The sequence below is a fragment of the Caretta caretta genome, chromosome 2 (genome assembly GCF_965140235.1).
Source record: "Caretta caretta isolate rCarCar2 chromosome 2, rCarCar1.hap1, whole genome shotgun sequence".
Classification (NCBI taxonomy): domain Eukaryota; kingdom Metazoa; phylum Chordata; order Testudines; family Cheloniidae; genus Caretta; species Caretta caretta.
This window is the reverse complement of record NC_134207.1, coordinates 169259093-169281141: the sequence shown is the minus strand read 5'-3', so window position 1 is coordinate 169281141 and position 22049 is coordinate 169259093. Positions and strand designations below refer to the sequence as shown.

The following is a 22049-nucleotide window of genomic DNA, read 5'->3' as shown; positions in this document are numbered from 1 at the left end:
GTACCGTACTACATGTGCAGCTTAAAGGGCTCACAATCTCACCCACACTGTTTTACATGTTCAAAGCACTGTACACACATTAATTAACTAATCCCCATAATATCCATGTGAGACAGACAAACATTATGTAGTAGAGACCAGGCAGAATCAAAACCTCACATCTCTCTCTCTCTCTCTTTTTTTTTTTTGGGGTGGGGTGGGGGGAGGGAGGGCATAGTCTCAAGCTGGCAACACTGATTTCAAGCCCTGATATGGAGTATGTTACTATTAATACTATTTGCAAAAATGGTAAAGGCTTTACAGGAGAACATCCTTTAAGAGACAGAACTATCTTCTCTTTCTGCCTTTGAGAGACCAATTTGGGAACAACTCAGCAAACAGAGGCTGGCAAATTGGCAAACACTCTACCTGGCATGAACATGTTCACAATTCCCTGCAATCAGAGAAGAGCCAGAACTTTCCTTCTCCAACGCTCTGTCCCAGCATGCATGTGCTTTTTGGCAAAGAGGAAAAGTTGATTCCTGAAGCTATTCTGTTTGCTTGTTAAAAAGTGTAACTGGGAGTATGGCCACAATAGTTGGCATGACAAGAAAATGCTGCTTTCTCTTCTACACAGCCCCCACAACAAACAGACATGTGTCATCATCCACTAACAGCCAAGTGGCACACAGTGCCAAGGCATTACAAGGTATACGAAAGGTATTCTCTCCCTCTTCTCTCATTTTAAGCAGGGAAGGAGGTGTAGGTAGGCATATACTTGCATTTTGAGATTCTAAGAATTGGAATACTTTTTGTTCTGTGATCTCTGCCTGGGGACTATGAGTTGGATTATACATAGCAAGACTGGCTTCCAGAGAGGTTGCTGTATGCCTTTGAATCAAAGTGCTCTGTAGCCCAAGGTCAGGAAGCCATGGGCTTAACTTTTCTTTGAATAACTTTGTGGCAAAGTCCAGGGTCATATAACAGGGTGCAGAACGGTGTGATTCCTCCTAATATCTTTGCAGAGTTCAGACTACTTTTCAGACTGTGTTTCTTTTCACTCATTGCTTAAATTTCAGCCAGCCTCCTGCATGTCTAATACTCAGCAATGCCGCAAAGAAAACCCAGGGAGAGCCTGATTCTGATTTTGGAGTCTTTACATTGTGCATCATGTCTTGTATGCACTGGCAAGGTCCTTCTACCTTTTGTGAACACAATAAAATATTCCAAAGTTGGAACAAATGTTAAATCACAGAAATTGCATAAATACTGGTGACTTCCTGCACACACTGGATAACAACATAGGCAAATCACGGAACTGCAAACATAAATACTCAGACTCCTGCATGAATAAGCAAATGCAGCGGTTTGCAAGTTGATATGAATTTTGTACTGCTCATCTATAAAAGATGTAAACATGGAGGTGGGCGGGGATGAGAGAAAAGTAATAGATTACTGCACTAATATGTGTTGAGGCTAATGTGGTAAATATGCAAAACTGTGCAATTCAAGAGAGTGTTTGCCTAATCCTTCTAACTACATCGGTCATAGGATTCCTCCCTCAGGCAAAGGGAAAAAAAACCACCGACACCTCCCATAATGTTAGTATTTTTAAAAAGGGGAAGAGAGATTATATTGGATGGACAAAAGTGAATATTAAACTGTTGGGAAGCATATTTTTAACTTGTTCAAGCAGCAGCCTGTTAGTTTTATTCCTTTCCTCTTTGGGCTCAACAAGTCAAGAGTCATCCTTTGAACATTCAATTCACTAATGGGCCCTGGACCAGTAAATCCTACACCTAAGAAGTGTAAATCTTCTGTTTTTTACTATCTTCTTTTCCCCTGTGCTTGTGCTTTTACCTGCACTGTAAGACGCTGCAAACAACCTCACAGTCTGAGAAAGTATGCATTAGACAGATCCAGCAATTCACAGTTTGCCAGTAGCTGAAGGCTATGTTGGCTATGGTTCATTGGGACAATGTTAAAGGCCTTCCAGTCAAAGAAGACTATACTTTGACTATAAACATTATGTCTGTTCCAACAGCCTCATCTTTGCTATCTGACATGCAGACCTGATCTGAGTCCATCACAGAGCTGTCGTATTCCATTAGGCAGGATTCAGAGTATTTGAATTTTACAATTTACTTATATGTATGCAGGGATTGTCTTCTCATATAGCAGCTGTTTGTAAAGCACATAGAACATTGTAAGTGCTACTGCAAAGAGAGAAAGAGAGAATGTAATATATGTATTATTATATTGCCTTAACTCTGGGTGTGCCTGTAAAATGGCAATGGAGTTTTCCTTGGGGATCGACAACATAGGGACAACCAAATAAATAATAAACTGTTAGAATTATAAACTTCTCCAAAATTCTGCAGCCTGAAATTCTGTAGCAACAGTCTGAGGCAACCTATATTAATCTTAAACATCACTAAATCATAATCCTCTGGGTGCTGCATCTATGTGTACTCAGGTGACGCCTCTGACTGCCAGATGCTGGGACCAGACAACAGGAGTTGGATCAATTGATAATTGCCCGTTTCTTTCATTCCCTCTGAAGCATCTGGCACTGGCTACTGTCAGAAGACAAGCTGCTGAGCTAAATGGACCATTGGTCTGACCCAGTATGGCCGTTCTTATGTCTCAGACTGACATAAGTGAGGTGGAGGGTTTTTTCTGGAATACATGTGCATGTAAAAATTATATATATTTATATAAATACTCCCCGGAGGATTATAGTTTATTGAGGTGTAGGATTAATACAGGCCACCTGGGACAGGAGTTGCAGAATTCCAGACTGCCAACTTTCAGAGAAGTTTCTTATTCTGGGTAGTTTATCATTTTTTTGGGATGTCCCTATCCTGCTGATACCCATGAAGAATACTTTCTATTTCCCATCCCCATTGTACAAGCAGAGATGCAGTTAAGGCACTAAGAACTGTAACTTGTGGAATGAGCATAGTAAGTATGGAACCACTGACAACTAGCTTTAAAAACCAGCTGTAACAGTTGCGGGCAGTGGCTGAGGTGTCTTGGTAGATCTGCATGGGAGAAGCTTGCTCTGTATTATACTTAGTTCTCTGTAACGGTTCTCTGACCTGTTAGCATTAAATTTACGTACACTTTACAAAACATAGGGCTGACTCCATGCCAGATGAGCACTCAGTTACCTGAGGAGATGATAAGTATAGGTAGCTTTTTGCCCTGCCTCTCCAAATCCTGGAAGTCAAATTGGCCTGCAAGTTAGAGCAGACTTAGGATAACTTGTACTGGTGAATAATGATCCCTTGAGCCAGGATCACCGGAGCACATTGTGCCTTCCTCCCCTCTGCTTTCCTTCAGCATGCCCTGGAAAGTTCCCCAGTACCAGCGGGAAAAGACTGGAGGGGATGGCTATGCCAGTCCCTAATTCCCCTAGGGAAAATCTTCAGCTACTGCCATTAAGTCCCCTTTGGGTCATTCCAGAGGATCTGAGGATCTGGCTCAAATTAAATCCAGTTCTTTGTCACTTTCTCAAGGGTTATTTAACAAAACCAGTCCTCCTACTAAACTGGGTGCTTGGCCTAAGGGCCTCTAGTCCGCCTATTGCTAAGGCCAGAAATATTTTTACATTTGTATGTAAAGAAATCTAGACCCCAGACACCAGAAATTTATACAGAGCACTCCTGAACAGCCCTTCTGCAGCTGAACACCGTGCAGAAGATGATATTTGGTATACCTTGTTCTCTTGAAATATCTGGCTTGTACCAGAACTTGGATGTATCTTGGACAAATTTTACGGTCACGTGTTTATCAGTTGGGTTTTCTGTTAAATAAAGGTAAAAGAAAATTAAAAAAAATCAATATACACCATAACTGCAAAGGGCATTTCCTGCTGTTAGCTCTCACCTCGGACAGTGAGGTGCTGATTAATTTAGGAATTCAGAGTTCAACCATAGGAGGTGGGGGGAGAGGAACATCACAACTAAACTAGTAGTCTGGGAGAGTTCTGAAGCTGCTTTGAGAAATAAAACATACATCACATGATACTTTGACTAGTGCTATTAAAGTTCCATTTCCCGCAAGCTATAAAATATGAAAACTCAGAGTTATAAAGCTACATTAAACATTTAGTTCCTCAGTAAGTCCTGGCTACGTCTGAACACAGACCAGATGACAAACAGCCACATTCGAAGTATTCTTGCCATGAGCCTAGCAAGGATGCAGGACAAAGCCAGCCATTATTAAGAGGAATTGGCCCAGTCACTACTTACTTGTGGGCTGGCAGCAGAGAGAGGGCTGCATTTGACTGACACATCCAAAAAGGCTCAGAGAAAGCACTCTGGAGTTTTGTCTTTAGAAACAATACATATAAAATAAGTGAAGTGTCTCCTCTTACTACAAACAGTCACTTCATTCGCTATTCAACATCCACTATTTTATAAAGTATCTAACATCCCACCCTACTCACACGCTCATATAAAAGGTGTCAGTTTAACTATAAATACATCCTGGCATAAAACCTACCTGACAAAGGGGAAGTGCTTAAAACTTTTGAAAAGTCTGGAAGGACATTTGGGAATGGGATGCTGATTGTGCTCCCGCTATGAGGGCTGGAGAAGCCACTTGAAGAAGGAGAGATGGAGCCAAAAGAACGGTCTCCCTCAGAAGTCCTCTTCTTCTCTGGAAGAGGTGGCTGTGGGTGCAGGTTCATTCCATGGTGCTGTTGAATTGTGCTGCTCTGGCTTTTGTGTCCAGAGGCCACTGTAAGCAAGTTGTGGGCCAAAAAGCCATTGTCCGCTGTACTTGCCAGTGGCGAGCTCATAGTTTTGGGAGAGCTGCTAGTATTGGCCATGAAAACAGGTTGTTTCTCCTCCAGTGGTGGGCTACTGCTAACGCTGGTCCCACCATAGTTCAGGTAGGCCCGGGCACTGGGATGGGCAGCAGGCTCTTGTTGCTGGTCTAAGGATGAATCCTCTCGGCTGTTCAAAGAGATTATTTGCAATCCTGGGGATTGGAAATGGGACAAGAGCGAGCCGTCCTGAATGGGGCTTGAAAATTCTGAGGACACAAGGTAATTTCCTGTAGGCCTGCTGTTCCCCAGCACTGACAGCTGGGGTGAAGGGGTGGACTTAGTGTTGCTTTCTAGCCAGTGGCATTCAGTTGCAGAAGGACTGTTCAAAAAGAAAATGTCACAACCAAATCATTCCCATATGTCTTGAAAACATTTCATTGCACAATGCCTTTATTCCAGTCTTTAGCAATAATCTTTAACAGCAATAAATAATAATCTTCACCAAGACAACAAAACCTGACACTTCTATAGCACTCTCCACGCATGTATTCTCAAGACACTTTAGTTAATTGAGACCATGTAAGGTTTGCATGATTATCCTCATTTGCCAGATAGGGGAACTGAGACACCAACAGTTCAGAGACTTGCCCAAGGTCACAAAATAAATCAGTGACAGAGCCAGGAATAGTATTCAAGACTCTTGACTCCCAGGACTGTGTCTTAACCGTAAGATCATTCATATTACAAAAGAGGGGAGTAAGGTCCATTGGGAAATGTAAGTGCATATAAGAAGGGCAAAGAAAATAGTGCAGAACACAGAAGGCAGCATGCAACACCACAGACACTTTTTCCAAGGTTTTGCTTCACCTATGAAACTAGAGGTTTGAACATTAAACAAAGGACTGTTCCATTTCTGAATAATTGTACTTATCAGTGTGCAGAAACACCACCCCCTGGACACATCATCTCTCCATGACAAGAGTTTGGAAAGGCAAAGACAGTTTATTCCCCACCACCAAACACACACACTTCTAAAAGTCTACTGTACTGAAGCTATGGCTGAAAAATATATTAGCAAGTACTTGTTATAGAGAGGGGGGGTTTGGGCAGGGCTAGGTTGGCAAGGGAGAACAAGCCCGCACTGTATAAATGAAGGGAGAAAAATTGAGTTAAGAACTTAAAAACACAGAGAAGGGATTTAGTTGAAAGGGCACAGTGGAAATGGATGCCAGATCTGTGCATGCCACAGAAACTGCACAATAACACAGGAAAGGAAAATGAAGAAATGAAGACAAAATAAAAAAGTTGAAAAGGTAAGGGTACTTTGAAAAGAAATGAGAAGTATTAGAAAGAAAGGAACAAAGTTTCAAGATAAACTTTAAAATGAGGGACTTACACTTTGATTTTTTAATGATTTCATATTAGTAGTATTGGCAGTGCCTGATGCTGAGGTCTTAACTCTCTATTTGCAATTCATGGTTATTTATAATGACAAGTCACATCTTTTCAGACTGCAGTTCTAAGATATGTTATTGGGGATTTGTAAATATGATTCACAGTTTCTCAGGCTGGAAATATCCTCTCTCTAAGCACTAGTTTTAAAGGAAACCAGCAGAAGGGAAAAGAAACCAAAGGCATCAGGATGCTTATGAAGAGCTTGACACTTCAGCCAGCTAACATCAGCTAACAGAAGGGCAGTTCTGAAAACTACTGTGAAAAAGACGCCAATTAGCCATGAATAGAGATGGTAATTAGACACACCCAGAGATGTGGGAGGTGAGATCAATAATAATCAAACAGTGCAGGGATGGGGTCCTGGGTGAAGACAGTAGCTATCCACCTAGGAGTCTGGGAACAGGAAGCCCTATTTGGGATGGCTAGGCAGCTGGAGTGCTGTGACCTCTGCTATTGGGGCTGTTCATAATCTTCTCACTGTTACCCTGTAGCTTCTCCCCGTGTGCTTGTTGTATCCACCTGTTCTCTCTCATTTTATATTTAAATTCTATGCTCTTTGGGACAGGGATCAGCTCTTTTATGTCCTTATACTATGCCTACCACAATGACACCCTGCTCCTTGATTTGGGCCTTGGATGGTACCACAAAACAAATAATTAATGATAATAAAATTTCTGAGGCAACTGGGCAGTTGAAAATGAAATCAATTGTTGACCATCGTTTTTGCCCTGTCTCTCTGAAAAATGTTTTCACCAAATGTCTTATTTATTAGATATATATTTGCTAAAATGATAGAATGATACACATTGTAAACAGTGTTTATGTTCTGCACCAATATGTTTTCAATATGAAATGTTATGGGATTTTCCCCAAATGGCTTTCAGTAAAAATATCGGGAGCTGTTAGCACTCTGATGAGTATGTACGAACTTGCACTGACATATAGCAAAGCAGTGAATTAAAAGAGATTTGGATCTCTATGTATTTTGACACCTAAAAGTTTTTCTCAGGCAGATCAACAACCTCTATTATTACTTCTAAAATTTTTAAAAGCCATACAGCCCCCCTTCAATACATGCACGTAATATACCAAAGAACATGCTCAGCATTTCTGAAAATCAGGTATTTACTGTCCAAGGACTTATGTTCACTGTGAAGTTGAATTGAGTTCTTATTCAAGTGTTCCCCCTAACCTGAGTCACATCCATCCCCAAAAACCTCTTGCTCAAATGTGGCAGTTATTTATCCAAATTGGCTGGCCTGAAGTCTCAATGTGCTAACATTGTCATTCTGCAGTGTGGACATAGGCCTAATGACACAGATGGAGACTGATTTTGTAAGAACCCCAAACTTCCAGGTAGAAGAAAAGCCCTGGCAAGTTCCCACCTTTCTCCGGTTGGGATGGAGCTGTTTCTGGAAATGGCGCACGCAGATACAAAAGGCCGCTGACATGAAGGAGCTGTCTGCATGTCAGTCCTCAGCAAAGCGGGATTGGTGCCCATGGTGCTGTCAGTCATCACAACCGAGTGGTTAAGGCCTTCCATGTAACTTCGAGATTCTGTAGTAAACGAAATGAAACAAAAAATATTTTAGAAACTCAAATTCTCTGATATCTCAGGTGCAGATTTCATTAAAAAATTGCAAAACAACATACAGATTTACTGTTCCCTTAGCCCCTTCTTTTAACATGAAACATACAATAGACTTTATTACATTTATTTAAAAGTTGATCTGATTTAATGAAATTTAAAAGGTACAACACTGCATTGAACGTTGTAAATTTCTAGCAAATGAACAAATGAGAGAGAGGGCGGAGGGCACAGAACTTCACTACTGAAGTTGATTGATTAACTCTCCAGGGTATGTCCTCTAATTCTTAAGATGTGAAGAGATAAAATTGAATATTTAAAATTCTTTCCCACATTCCTCACCACTTGGTAGATGTAAGACAGAGGACAGGGAGATCTGTAAGCAAGTTTCACTTAAATTCAGCATGTACAATATCCTTTCTCCATTCCTTCACTCATTGAATATCTAAGCTTCCTTTCACATTGGCATTTTAGGCACTGATCATTCTCCTTGCTGTTCATTTGTTCAGATGGAAATAGAAAGGACACAATTGGGATTAAAAGACACTCAAGTGGGACTGGGTTGATATGGGCTTAGTTGCTGGTGCTGCTGCAGACTTCAGGTGTGACCTTATCATGAGGCATGCACACAAGCAAATTTGCAACCCTCTTGATTGGACTAGTTTAGGCAGGTGAGAGCAAACCTCTCCCCAACCCCAAAATCAGTTCCGAAACCAATTTAGGTCTGGTCTACATCATTTTTGTACTGCTTTTAAATATATCGGTTAGGGGGGTGATTTGATACTGAAATAGTTAAAATCAGTATGCGGATGTGGTTAAACTGGTATACAAGTGCTTTCAACTGGTACAGTTTATTCCTCTTCCCTTAGAGGAATAAGCTATACTGGTATAACTGTGTATAATGCTAGGGGGCTCTACTGCTTTAACTATGTCAGTTGCAAACCATTATCATTTAAAGCAGTACAAAAACTGTGTATAAACAAGCACGTAGTTCAATCTGTACAATTCTCTCTTCTAGATAAGGCCTTACACTCTGATCCTGCAAACACTTAACATTTGAATAACTTTGTGCACATGAATAGTTCCATTGACCTCAGTGTTTGCGGGACTGGAACCTAAATAAGGTGACTACAATGGAAATGTGATGTAATTACTATCCCTTGAGTTAAGACACTTAAAAGAAGACTGAACAAAGCATAAGAAAGCAGATTGTAGGGGACCACCCGGCACTGCCACTGGGGAATAGCTAAAATGACTTAATGGGTCTTTTCCATATCTAACATTTCTGATTCTGTGAACAGTGAGCTGTATTGGAGAACAAGTCTAAAGTGAAGCCTTCCTTTACACTTTACAGGAGGGCAAGGCAGTTATATAGTTTGAAGAGGGAGTGAGTGAGGTACTTTGAGACAAATACACGCGATAACATCATTAGCAAATCAATGCTTAGTCTGAAGAGTATTCAAATTCCTTACATAGCACACATACTGTAGGGAGTTATAATATGTCAACCATCACAAATCTAACTTTCAGAGGGAAGAATTAGAAAAAAAAAATCAACTTCGTGCTACTATCCCAGACCTACAAAGTAAACTAAGAAATACTGTAGAAAGGACTTATTTTAAAGAGAGACTCTGGAGAATCTGAATGTGTGTCTACTGTAGAGTTGCAGGGCCGGATTCTAGTCTCACACTGGTGTAAATGTAGTCGAAATCAGGCTCGCAGTATCAAAATACCACAGGACCAACCCTCAACTGCTGACTTCAGCCAAAATCAATGTGGGGCTTCTCTAAACTAGGTTTTAGGTGTGATGTTAAAGCCTAAGGAATTGAGCCCTTTCACGCATGCCAAAGTACAATTTCTTTTTCTTGATTAGAGATTTAGAAGGTGTTAATTAGTTTGAGCTAGAGCTTAACATCACACCTTTAATATCTAATCTAGACCTAGGAGGCTACCCACCTTCCCTCCCCCAGGCTGTTGTAGGCTGTACAGGGCTGCCACAAGGCAAATACTCTATGAAGGTACTTGTCATGCAGGCTGGAGAGCTACTCAGGGCCGGGGAGCCTATTTACATAATTTCTCCTCTTCTTGCCATACCTCATTGCTGCATAGAACCTGTGGGTCCTCCCTGAACTCTGGGGTGATCTGCCCTGGGATCATTTTTCAGACAGCATATACAGCTAGCTGTCTGGGGCTAATGCAAACTTCACAAACCAGAAGCAAGGCCAAGGATTGACCCAGTATGATTATTTATTTGCATTTCTGACAAGATTCACCTTGCTTCTGGGTTTGCTCTCTAACTGTAAAAGGACTAGGTAGGTACAATGAATCTTTGGTGGGAGGGGGCATTACCCTTCACAAACATTTGAAAGCATCTTACTGCACCTCAGTTAAGTTCATAAGAGCCAATCCAAATTACAAACAACAAACACACAACATTATTTTTTCTGAGAACAGTGTTATTAAAAGAGATGAATTGGGGCTTGATGCTCTGCTGCTTCAGCCGTCATTTGCACCTGTACAAAGCGAGGACATACTGGTGGGTGTAAAGCACCGTTATCCTGATGTAAGTAGCATTTTACAACCACTTGGCACGGGCTTAAGGCAGTAGAAAACCAGGCCCTCTCGCCAGCAAAGACTAAAGTGAGGTCTCTGTTCAACTACCCTCCTGCCCCATACCAATGTAGCAAACTAAGCACTTCCCATGAAAGCAGCTTTGTTTATAATTCAATTAAAAACAAGCCTGCTGAGTATCCTGGCTGTGTCCACTATTGTCTGATTTGGTGTCTACACTCACAGCACCAGCTGTTAACCCTTTTAACACAAGGAACCCCACATCTATACAGTATTGTAGATTCTGTGGATTCCCATACTCCTGGGGATACATCATGATAGCATCTGTTCACCCCAACACATTGGTGCTTCTAATCAAGTGCACCTGCTGAATCTATATCTCTTAGCACAGTGACAAGTTAAAGTGCAGTTCTGCTTAGAAAAATGACACTGAAAAATTGAATCATATGTATTGTGTCTCAATGTCTCCAGGTCAAATCTGCACATCTTACAAGTAAAGAGATGGTTTTCATAATTACCAGTCCTGCAAACTCATCCTGGGATCTGAGAGCCAAACTATTATATATCACCCATAAGCAAAACCTTTACAATTAGAACTTAGATAAGAATTGGTGCTGCTTTGCGAGCCAGAATAGAATTCAGCACACTTACCCATAGCTACATTGCCCCTGCAATGCTACCAAAACTAAAAAAGTAGTAGGGTTCTTTGTGTTACAGGTTTAAGTGGATGACTCTGAATCCACATAGGGAGATCTACTGTGTAAGAAGGTGCTGTGTTTCACAGTCACTTTTCAGAGCAGAACCATACTTCAAACTGAAACCATTCAATCTACAACAGCACTGCTTATAAATCTATCTCTGTTAAACAATCTACAGTGACTCAACCCAACCCAGTGACCAGTTGAAAAGATGTGGTGATCCTAGCAGCATTTGAATAGCAGGGCTGTCACTACTCCAGCTTTTGGAGGACGTGGTCCCACAATGACAGGGGAAAGAAAAAACCCAGCCAGATTCTGCCACCCTTCCTTATGCTTTAACTCTTTGAATAGTCCATTTCAGTACTACTCAGTATGAATATGGGTGCAGAATCTGGCCTCTTGTGACTGAAAAAGTTAGGCCAGATCCTCAGCTGCGCAGACAACTCAGGTGAGTGGTGGGGAAAAGGGCTCTAAGCCATGCCAGCTTTCTGTTTCCCTGAACTTGGGCTGGCTGAGGGCCTAAATGTCCCTGGTGCAGCCTAAAGGCTGAATGGATGGGAGATATATCGCACTAAAGCATCCTGGGAGTTGGTTACAACCCAAAGCAATGAAACTATCTCCAGCTTTAAAGGACTGTACAGGGGCATAAAGCCCTGTATGATAATTTGCAAGTTTTGGCAGTCCAGTCCATTTCTTGATCCGTCCTTCATCCATCCAATCAGGTAATGGTACAGAAATACAGCCTTATAAAAGAGTCACAGGAAACCATGTCAGAGGATATTTACCCAGAATATCCCTGTATCAATAGCTTCATTTTGAAGGCACATGGAAATGTGTTCTGTAGCTCTATTCTTCCACTACTCACATTCAATCTGATGAATCCATTCTTTTAGATAGATTTCCTGCCAAACCCTCATGCACAAAGAATAAATTTAGGACATAAAGAGTGTACCAGAAGAGCTAGGTTGGATCAGATCCTGTACCCTGTAAAAGTCATTTCTTTTTTTGGACATTTGTGTTCCTTTAAAAAAAAAAATACACTCCCCTTCCCAAGCACAAAGGCCACATTCCATGAGCTGATATTTTTCTTTCTTCCAATACTCCTCCTGTTACTGGAGAAGTATTCTCAGACTTTCTTCTTCCCTTTGAAATCTGTCTGAAAAAGAAGCACAATACTCCTCTGTGTTCAGCACACAGACTTCAGATCATTTTGCAGCTTGCTTTCCAGATGGCTCCAGCTCCCAAATGGCACTGCCAATGTGCCGAGCACAACAACTGCCATGTGGAGATAATCATGGAAGGAGAGAGAAGGCAGGGGAGATTACTTGAAGATGGTATGTTTCAAGTCTCCCTCCCACACCTGGGAATTTCAGGAATTTCTATGACAGCGTTTCCTATCTCTCTGCTGACACAACTTTTCTTTACCCAGGAGACCAAAAGGTTACAGATGGTCACATTCCATCTCCAAGATCTATTTTTATTCTTCATTCAACAAATTACTTCAAAGGATTGTCTGAACTTCTTGTGGGAGTCTTTGACAGGGCTGAAGTGTTGATATGTGATACTTACCAATTATTTTTAATATGCCATATAGAGGAGGAAAGGTACAGCAGGGATTCAGGAGTGCCAGGGCACATTAGCTCCATTTGCTGTTTGAAATTAACCAATGAAACAACTTACCTAGGGATGTGGTGGATTCTCCACCACTGCAAGTCTTTAAATCACGACTGAATGTCTGTCTAAAAGATATGGCACAGCTCACACAAAAGTTTGATGCAGAGATTAGTGGGTGAGGTTCTCAAACTTCTTTTACACAAGAGGCCCAACCAGATTATCAAAATGGTCCCTTCTAAGCCTTAAACTCTACTGGGGAAGGAAGGAGATGTGCTTACACCAGAGAAATGAGAAGGAGCTGGCTGCACAAAGAGAAGAGGAATAGCAGGAGAGAGGAGGCAGATATGCTTGAATGGATCTCATTGAAAGACAAATGCCTACCTAGACAAGATACTGCTAACGACTGGGGGAAAGGGAAAAGAAGGAACGTGTTTGGATAGTGAAGTTCATCATGCATCATTTCAGTTCCATATGGTATGGAACTGAACTGTCTAGCATCTATTTTGCTAATGCCTCAGTGAAGGGAAAGGCTAGCTTTTGCAGGCCTTTTAGAAACTGTGTGCTTTAAGGAGATGTTTGGAGGTGAGACAGGAGGAAGATTCCAAGTGCTGGGTGTGCATAGCATGGAGATAAGAGTAGGAGAAGATCTAGGAAGTGGCAAATTGGCAAGCGGATTGGACGAAGTGAAGGAAGTGAGCAGAAAACAAATCTGTAATATTGTCTGAGGGCATGTCTACACTACAAACTTAAGATGACCTATGTTGGTTTGACTTAAGAGCCATTACTGTGGCAGTTTGTCAATACTACCCTCGTTCTGTTGGTGGTGTGTATACTCACGAGGAGTCCTTCCACCAACTTAAGGCAGGGGGGGCTCTCAGCTCCACCTGCAGCTCCCTGCTGGGAACTCAGCTGCCCCGCATGGCTCTCAGCTCCACACTGGGAGCATGGCTGCCCCCGCCCCCGGGGTTTTGGCTCTCCACCAGGAGCACGGCTTCCCCGCAGGCTCTCAGCTCCCCGCTGGAAGCCCAGCAGCTCCCAGGGGAGAACAGAGAGTCTGGAGCCCAAGGGGCATCAGGGCTCCCAGCAGGGAGTGGGGAGCCTGGGCAGCAGCCTGACTCGGAGCCGGGACCTCCGGTGGCAGCCCGGTTCGGAGCAAGGATGTAGTGCAGACACGGACATAATTAGGTCAATGTAAGCTGCCTCACATCACCCTAACTCTGTAGTGTACATCAGGTCTGAGTGTCTGTGTAGTGGCAACCCTATATTTAACATTTCTGCTTCACCCAGCTTGTGCTGCACTGTAAAGTGTAAGAGCAGAAACAATGAATTAATGACAAGAGGATTTCGCATTCCCATAACAGAGTTCTTCTGAAAGCTGATACAGTGCTAAAAACAAAATTGGCAAGACTTGGTTTTTTTGTGAAGTTAAACAGCTCCTTAGCAACCCATAGAAAGCTCACAGGGAATACCAGAATTAAGACTGTAGCATGAATGGAAATAGGGTGGAAAAGGTGTGTGGGTAGAGGGAGATCCACTTAAAAGAGACAGGCTGTCTCATTCACAAGGCAGCAGATTACCAGATACTATTATTCTGAAGTTCTTCTGTTGGAGCCATTTCCTATTTTGCTATCTTCTTTCCTGTCTGCCAAACATCAGAATGTCAAATATCAGAACATACTGGACTATGCTGCAAGTGTTTCTTGTTTGTGCCAGATTCAGGGGTCAGATCCTCCGCTGGTGTACTTAGCTTTGCTAATTTACACCACCTGTGGTCTGGCTTCATTTCCCAACAAGACGTAGTGTGCCAAATTCATCTCTGATGTAAGCCTCATTGACTTTGGTCTCTTCTATATTTATAGCATGGAAAACAGTGACAAATCAGCTCTAAGAAAAGATGCATACGGTCTTTTCTTTCAAAATTTCAGCTGTCAGGGAATGGCTTTATAGCCTCTCCAACATAACGTGTTGCTCAAGAGTCACCTTTTCCCATTTAAGAGGCTTCCACCTTTCATTCAGGACTAAACAGCCCCCTGACTGACTAAAGCGCTGTTGTCAGTCAGCTTTCATGCATTATTTGGAAATGTCATAAACACAGAAGAGCATCTGAGCAAAATGCCTCTCCTACAGAGTACACCAGCTAATTTACTCAGTGTGGTCAGTGGTTAAAACAAAGACATGGGTGAACCTGAACACTCCTGCATTTTCCTGCTCCTTGTCCCCAACAATAAAGTTAATTGTTCCCTATTCTTTACCTTTCCAGAGATTTTGGTTTTTGAATGTTTTCTGAAAGCCTTATAAACAATCACCAGGCAGGATGCTAACCAAACAGGAACCTTTAGATGGTCAAGTCCTGAGATCCTTAGCTCAGTTTTCTCTCAAGCTAGGCTCCCAGTGAAGCTGCCACTGTCTGAATAAAATTCAAGTGAGTAAACATCTCAGTATTTGGCCTACTGTGTGTAAGTCTGTGAAAGAAGCAGCTAGGATGAGGTATGTAAATTTATCACACTATTTATTCCTAGCAGAAAAAACAAGCACCCAATAACCTCGTAAACACAAGTCAGATTTTATGACAATGGCAGCCGGATATTTTATACTTCAAATCATGAGAGCAGCAAAAATGAAAGATTAGCCTTTATCTGCATTTATTATTTAAAAAATTTGAAAAAAAAAAAAAATAAATCAGAGGTTGACAAGATCAACCCAAAACACTCCCCCGCCCAAACAAATGGTTTCTTTGTGTTCACGAGTAAAATGCTCTACAAATGTAACTATCTCTTTGCTTACTGTTCACATATCACTCGCCTAAGACACCGAAAACAAACAGAGAAATGTCATGAAGTTCAGTATAAGATCTAGTTTTGCTTACCCAAAAAATATCATGTAAACATTACTAATTCATAGGAAGATTTGAACTCTCACTCGCGCTTTTTTTTTTTTTTTAAACAAATCAAACTTTGATGATTAAACTAGGGGCCAGTATTTCTAAACTGACAACTTTATTGATTGCCTAATGTAATTTATTCCAGGTTGTGGAAGGATAGTTTTACAGAGAGATGTGGGGAGGAAACTGTGGCTCTGCAGCATGCTACCTCTTCCTCTGAATCCATGAGAAATCCCTCCAGCCAAATCCCATAAATTCTGAGGGGGAATAATGGATGGAAGTGAACCAGACTTAGGCCATGTCTACACTACAGAGTTAAGTTCACTTAAGTTACGTAAACAATCATAAGACATTTTAATGACATCAGTTGTGCATGACCACACCAACGCTCCTTGTCTCGGCGGAAAGCATCCACAGTCATTGCTCTTGCATTGAGAGCATGCGCTGCATTGCGGGTAGCCATCCCACTGTGCAACTTGCCACCCTCTGCTGCTGGGAGCTCTGGAAATGGATCGTGGTGCATCATGGGGGTGCGCTTGCCATCCCATTATGCAGTTCTTTCCATCTCATCATTCCATGGGCTTCTGACTTTGTTTCATGCTGTTTTCAACAGCCCTTGTAAACTATGCGCCCTTCATCTCTGCCTGAAAGCACTGCTCCTGAACTGCTGACCAGTCTGGTGATGAGACTTATGAACACAATATGGCTGGTCCTGCAGTATTTCATAAGCTGTGAAACAGAGAATGAATCAGTGGTGCCTGCCCTGCTGTCTGCCATAGAAACAAACAATTCAAGATTGATGCTGGCATTCACCGAACAGCTGCACATGGAAGATCCTCGGTATTGAGCTCAGGAAACAAGCACTGAGTGGTGGGATCGCATTGTGATACATGTATGGGATGTAGCTACAGAACTTTCAGATGCGCAAATCCACCTTTTTGGAACTGTGTGCGGAGCTCTCCCCAGCACTGCTGTGCAAGGACAGCAGAATGAGAGCTGCCCTCACGGTTGAAAAGTGAGTGGAGATCGCTGCGTGGAAGCTGGCAACTCCAGACTGCTACCAGTCAGTTGCAAATCAGTTTGGAGTTGGAAAGGCCACTGTGGGAGCCGCAGTGATGCAAGTATGTAGGGCCATTAATTGCCTCCTCTTACAAAGGACTGTGACTTTCAGTAATGTGCAAGAAATAATTGATGGCTTTGAGACAATGGGATTCCCTAACTGCAGCGGGGTGATAGATGGAACACATACCCCAATTTTGGCCCCAGAGCATCTTGCAACAGAGTACATCAACCAAAAGGGCTACTTCTCCATGGTCTTCAAGGCGCTGGTGGATCACAGGGACTGCTTCACTGACATCAATGTGAGGTGGTCAGAGTAGGGGCATGATGAATGCATCTTTTGGAACACTGGACTGTATAGGAAGCTACACGCTGGGACTTTCTTTCCAGACCAGAAGATTCCAATGGGGGATGCTGAAATATCCATAGTGATCCTGGGAGACTCTGCCTACTCCTTGCTCCTGTGGCTTATGAATCCTTTTACACCAGGAACTTAGGCAGCAGCAAGAAGCACTTCAACAACAGGCTATGCAGGTGCCAAATGACCACTGAATGTGCCTTTGGCCGATTAAAAGGTCATTGGCATGACATTTTTGGCCTGTTAGACCTCAGTGAGGAAAATATTCCCATGGTCATTTGGGCCTGCTCTACTCTGCATAGTATTTGTGAAGCAAAGGGGCAAAAGTTTCCCAGGGGTGGGGTGCTGTGGTTGATCAGCTGGCTGCTGATTTTGAGCAGCCATTTTGCAGGGCAATTAGACGGGTACAGCGGGTGGCTATTCGAATCAGGGGGGCTTTGAAGGAGCATTCTGACAGTGATTCCCAGTAATGTGTCTAAGCATTCGGCCAGGCAATGTTTACTTGCCACCTTGAATGATCCCTGTACTGCTTGCTTCCTGAGCTTTAATTGTAGTGAGCAAATGTTCCTGCCTATAGCCACTGTGTTTGAATGTTAGCACCAATTAATGTGTATATGACAAAAATAAAGAGTCAATTTGTATCAAAGAATAAAGTTTAATAACAGGACATAATACAAATGTTTTGTCAAACAGAGGACATGGGAAATGAGGAACGGTCTCTTGGTTACGGCTCTGTGAGGTTCTGTGAGGGACCGGGAACATGCACGGAATGTGGTGGGGGAGTTTGGGGAGGGCATGGAACAGAGTTTTGTATTGGCTGTAGAATGACCCAGGCATGGATGTGATCTGACTGCAGCATGATGTGAGACTTGAGCATCTCTGTCTAGCCCTTCAGTAGCTTTATCTTCTGTTTCTGCCCATCTATCATCTACTCCTGCCCCTATCTCCTTTCCAGGCTATCCATCCTGAGTTTTTCATTAGCTGTCTCCCTCCAAGCTCTTGTTTCACTATCTGCTGTATCTGTTGACTGCAGCACTTTACAAAACATGCCCTCCTTACTCGTTCTGATTCATCACCTTCTCTGACTGAGGGGCTCCACCAGTGTGGAGGAGTGGGTCCTCAAGGGCACATCTGCAGAAACCAAAGAAACAATGAACAGACACAGTATTGTGAGTGTGCTCACAGTCGTGAATCACAAGATTTACACACACCTCTTTCTCACGGTCCCTTGGCTAGCTCAAAGGTCAGCCCCACATATGGTGAGTTCGGGGGGAAGAGGGGAAATTGCCATGAAGGGACAAAGGGTCTAGGTGGCTTGCGAAGGGGGTTACTACAAGTGCCTAGGAAGACTATGCTGCATATTGGCACCCTTTTTCATAGGCTAGGGTAATCTAACCTAATATCTCGTTCCTAAGGGATGCAAGAGTACCTCTTCTGCATTTGTGTGGCTTCAGACCGGCTTCATATGCTGCTTGCCTGTATGCCACTCTGGTCTCTGAAGAAATAATTGCCGTCTGGCATGGCAAAATTTCCTACAGCAGGGAGAGAAAGAAGGCAGATCTCCCAAGGAACCTTCAGCAGAGTATCAGTTTCCTGGAGATCTCTATGGAGAATTCCCAGGTCATCCCCATGTACATTAACAAACTTTTCTGCCGGGCCCCCACTACAAAGATGCACAGGCTCTGTTGTTAATTTCTGTCCCTTATCCCTCCTCTACCATATAACAAAATAAATGAGAGCTCGATTTCCACACACCATGTAGAATCGAACAAAGTGAGCACTTACCGGAGCTCCCCTCTCCTGCATCATGTATACCAGAGTGGAAAGCTGGGATTGACTAGACCCTCCGGAGTGGAAAAGAGGTCCCAACTTGCCATGCCACTGGATGACTCTGCCGTGTGCTCCACATCATCCTCCAGCTCCACTTCCTCCTCCACTACTTTGCCTTCAGGGTTGAGTCTGCTGGTTGCTGACTCCAGTCCCCTCAGAAGTATTCATGGGGCTCTTGGTGGTGGAGGTGGGGTTACTGCAGAGGATGGCGTGCAGTTCCTTGTAGAAGTGGCATGTCTCCAGTGCCACACCAGAGCAATGGTAGGTTTCCCTTGCCTTCTGGTACGCCAGCCTCAGCTCCTTGATCCCTTAGGATGGCACTGCTGGGTGTCCCTTTCATGCCCCTTGTCTTGCATGCCACTAGCGATCAGCCCGGAGGTATCAAAGTTCCTACAGCTGGAGCGAAACTGAGACCGGACAGCCTCCTCTCCCCAGAGACCCAGCAGATCCAACAGCTCCAACGTACTCCAGGTGGGAGCGCGTTCGTTGCGGAAAGCCAGCATGGTCAGCTGAGAAGATATTGTGTGAACTGTCCAGGCCGAGGAAACAGGTATAAGGATTTCAAATATTCCTGGGCCTTTAAAAGGGGAAGGGGCGCATACCTGTGTACCTTCAGGGAAGCAGAGTTCAAACTGCTGACCAGTGGTCAGGATGGGCATTGTGGCCTGGAAACCAATTAGGGTGACATAACCAAGCCCAGTGTCTATGCCAGTCGTTCTCAACTGATTGCACATTGTGGGCTGCACGTGCAGCCCACAACGTGTTACATGGGCTGCAGGTGCCGGGTGACAGGGCAGCGGCAGCTCTGACCCTTGCTGTGCCAGGTGGCTGGCTGCCCACCCCGGTCCCCGAGCTCATGTGGACAGTCGGCTGCCCCACATCCCCTGCTGGTAATAGCTTATCTAAAGTGATCGCTCTACTTACAATGTACAGTGTAAGGCGTAAGAGTGTAAGTGTAAGGAGAGTGATCACTTTAGATAAGCTATTACCAGCAGGAGAGTGGGGTGGGGGGAGGTATTTTTTCATGCTTTGTGTGTATAAAAAGATCTTCTACACTTTCCGCAGTATGCATCCAATGAAGTGAGCTGTAGCTCACGAAAGCTTATGCTCAAATAAATTGGCTAGTCTCTAAGGTGCCACAAGTACTCCTTTTCTTTTTGCATAGGTAATGTTAGTCAGACAAGAATTTACCCTGTGTGGAGGGGATTGCAATGCACCTTCAGGAGCTGAAGCTATGCTATCAGGAGGGAGGTTTCCGGTTTTCTCTGTATTGGGGGGTGGGGAGAGAACAGCTACTCTGTTGCTCTAATCTGGAATCCAGTGTTTTTCATGCATAGCCTCAAATCATTCTGCATGGTTGCATATGTACTTTCACAGAGGGTGATATGTCACCACCCAGGATGTCCAGTGTGTTTTTTCGTTTGTTTGTTTTTTTGATGTTTTTAAGTAACATTCCCCTTCCCACCACGTTTTACCTGTCAGCAGGGCAATCAGACCCTAGATCAGAGAAACAATACCTCTCTTGATCCTTGCATACAAGATTAGCATCAGAATTAAGTAGCTCCAGAGTACTTCTTTCCCTCTTTTTTTAATGCCAACTTCAAAGTTACTTGTGAAAAGAAAGATTTAAAGCTAACTGCAAGCCCTGCCCCAAGTAATGAAACACCCCTGTGTGATGCATATCCGTCTCCTCACAAGGGCCACCAAAACTAGGAGAACCATGGCAAACACAGGTTTCATAGCTACGAAGTAACCTCACTGCACTAGCAAGACCTGCTGTGGTAAAGATCTTTGACTTCATGTTATTATTTACTGTCTGTGCGTGTGTGTGGTCTAGAAGTGCCTAAACTTACTTGGAATGTTCCAAAGAAAGTCATGGGGGAAATAGTCACCTCTGCCTTATGCCACAAAGGGGGCTGTAGGGCCCCTCAAAGAAATGATCTTGGCATAAGTGCAGAGCCAGCATAAGATGGTTCTATGTCACCTTCCACATGAGCCTCTAGTGAAAGGGGGGCAGGCTTAGAGAAAGAGTGGGTGTAGTCAGGGCACTCCTATGCTCCAGTTATTTCTGGGTGCTGTAATGGCCTATCGGACTGATACCAGCCAGGACCAAGTTAGAGCAGCCACTGAAGCTGCTCTAACCTGTATGGCCCTCGGTGGCCCCAGGATCAGAGAATGCATTGCCTTCCTCCTCAATCCCTGTCTGCACTAGTTTGAGCACTCTCACAAAGATGAAACCCTGCCCCCCAATAGTCCTGCCTTGAAAAGTTTTCAATCCAACTTTTCCATTGATTAAATAAACCTAACACTGATAAATGCAGAAGATACACTACTTACATTGTTTAACTTCCTTGTAAATCACAATTACTTGACCTACTGTACTGTAGATTTAGACTAAAATACCACAATACCATGAACTGTATTATGTCGACTAAAATAAATACAGATGAAAAGTACGATCCGAAGCACGTCATCTTTAAAGCATCAAGCACTGTAGCATACTTTCACTAAAGTCACTAATTTTAGTTTTTGCCCAAACATACTATATATATTACAAAAAGTCCTGCCCAGAAGTTGAAACAATCAGCTGCACGCATTTGGAAGGAGGCTTGCAGATGCTCAGCGATTAACTTAAGTGCAGCCTGGCTGTTTTAGGAATGCAGTCAGCTGCCAAGGAATCTCCCTGAGTTGCCCAGGTCAGTACTTAGATGTCAAATGTGATGTTTACTATAGCACTCCTCATTAGGAGGGGGCCACTTGCGCAGCTGCCAGTCTATAGTGCAAAAACAAAATCAGTAACACACTGTTTTTAATTCAGGGAAGATTATTCGTATTTGAGTAGAGATTAAGAAACACATTAGACGAGATCATTATTAACATGCCTGCACTGGATCTTTACCAATCAGCAGAGCAAACTAGCCAGCTACTCTAAGAAAGGACAGGCTCGTTCCATTCTTATCCTTTTGTATTTTACATTGGAACTTCACACAGAACCACAACACCATATAAGTGTTGCCACATGTCTTTAGGGCTGCCAGAACCACATAAAAGTCTGCAACGGTCCTTCAAGTGTTCAGAGAGTTGTGAATTAACTTGCCCTAACCTTACGGGAAAAAAAGGAATCTAGTAATCCTTCTCTCGTATATGAACGACAAGCCCGCATGAAGTACCTTATAATATCCAGGCTAATTCTGCTCAGGGCAACCCCATGCAACCTGTTAACTTCAGGGGGGTTCCTT

General features: G+C 43.2%; 1 protein-coding gene and 1 long non-coding RNA gene across 7 annotated transcripts in view; both read right to left on the bottom strand.

The window, feature by feature from the left end:
- Positions 1-22049, bottom strand: part of TNS3 (tensin 3) — a 343736-nt gene that overhangs the window by 21793 nt on the left and 299894 nt on the right. For all 6 annotated transcript variants that reach the window (XM_048839218.2, XM_048839219.2, XM_048839220.2 and 3 more), the window contains 3 exons: positions 7597-7768; positions 4489-5135; positions 3701-3787 (listed from right to left, as the gene is read on the bottom strand). In XM_048839218.2, the coding sequence (XP_048695175.2) occupies positions 3701-3787; positions 4489-5135; positions 7597-7768 (906 nt within the window). The remainder of the gene's footprint in view (positions 1-3700; positions 3788-4488; positions 5136-7596; positions 7769-22049) is intronic.
- On the bottom strand, positions 17616-19654 carry LOC142071132 (uncharacterized). Its single transcript, XR_012667128.1, has 2 exons — positions 18410-19654; positions 17616-18111 (listed from the first exon to the last, which is right to left on the bottom strand). It is a non-coding gene; the product is annotated as an uncharacterized LOC142071132 (long non-coding RNA).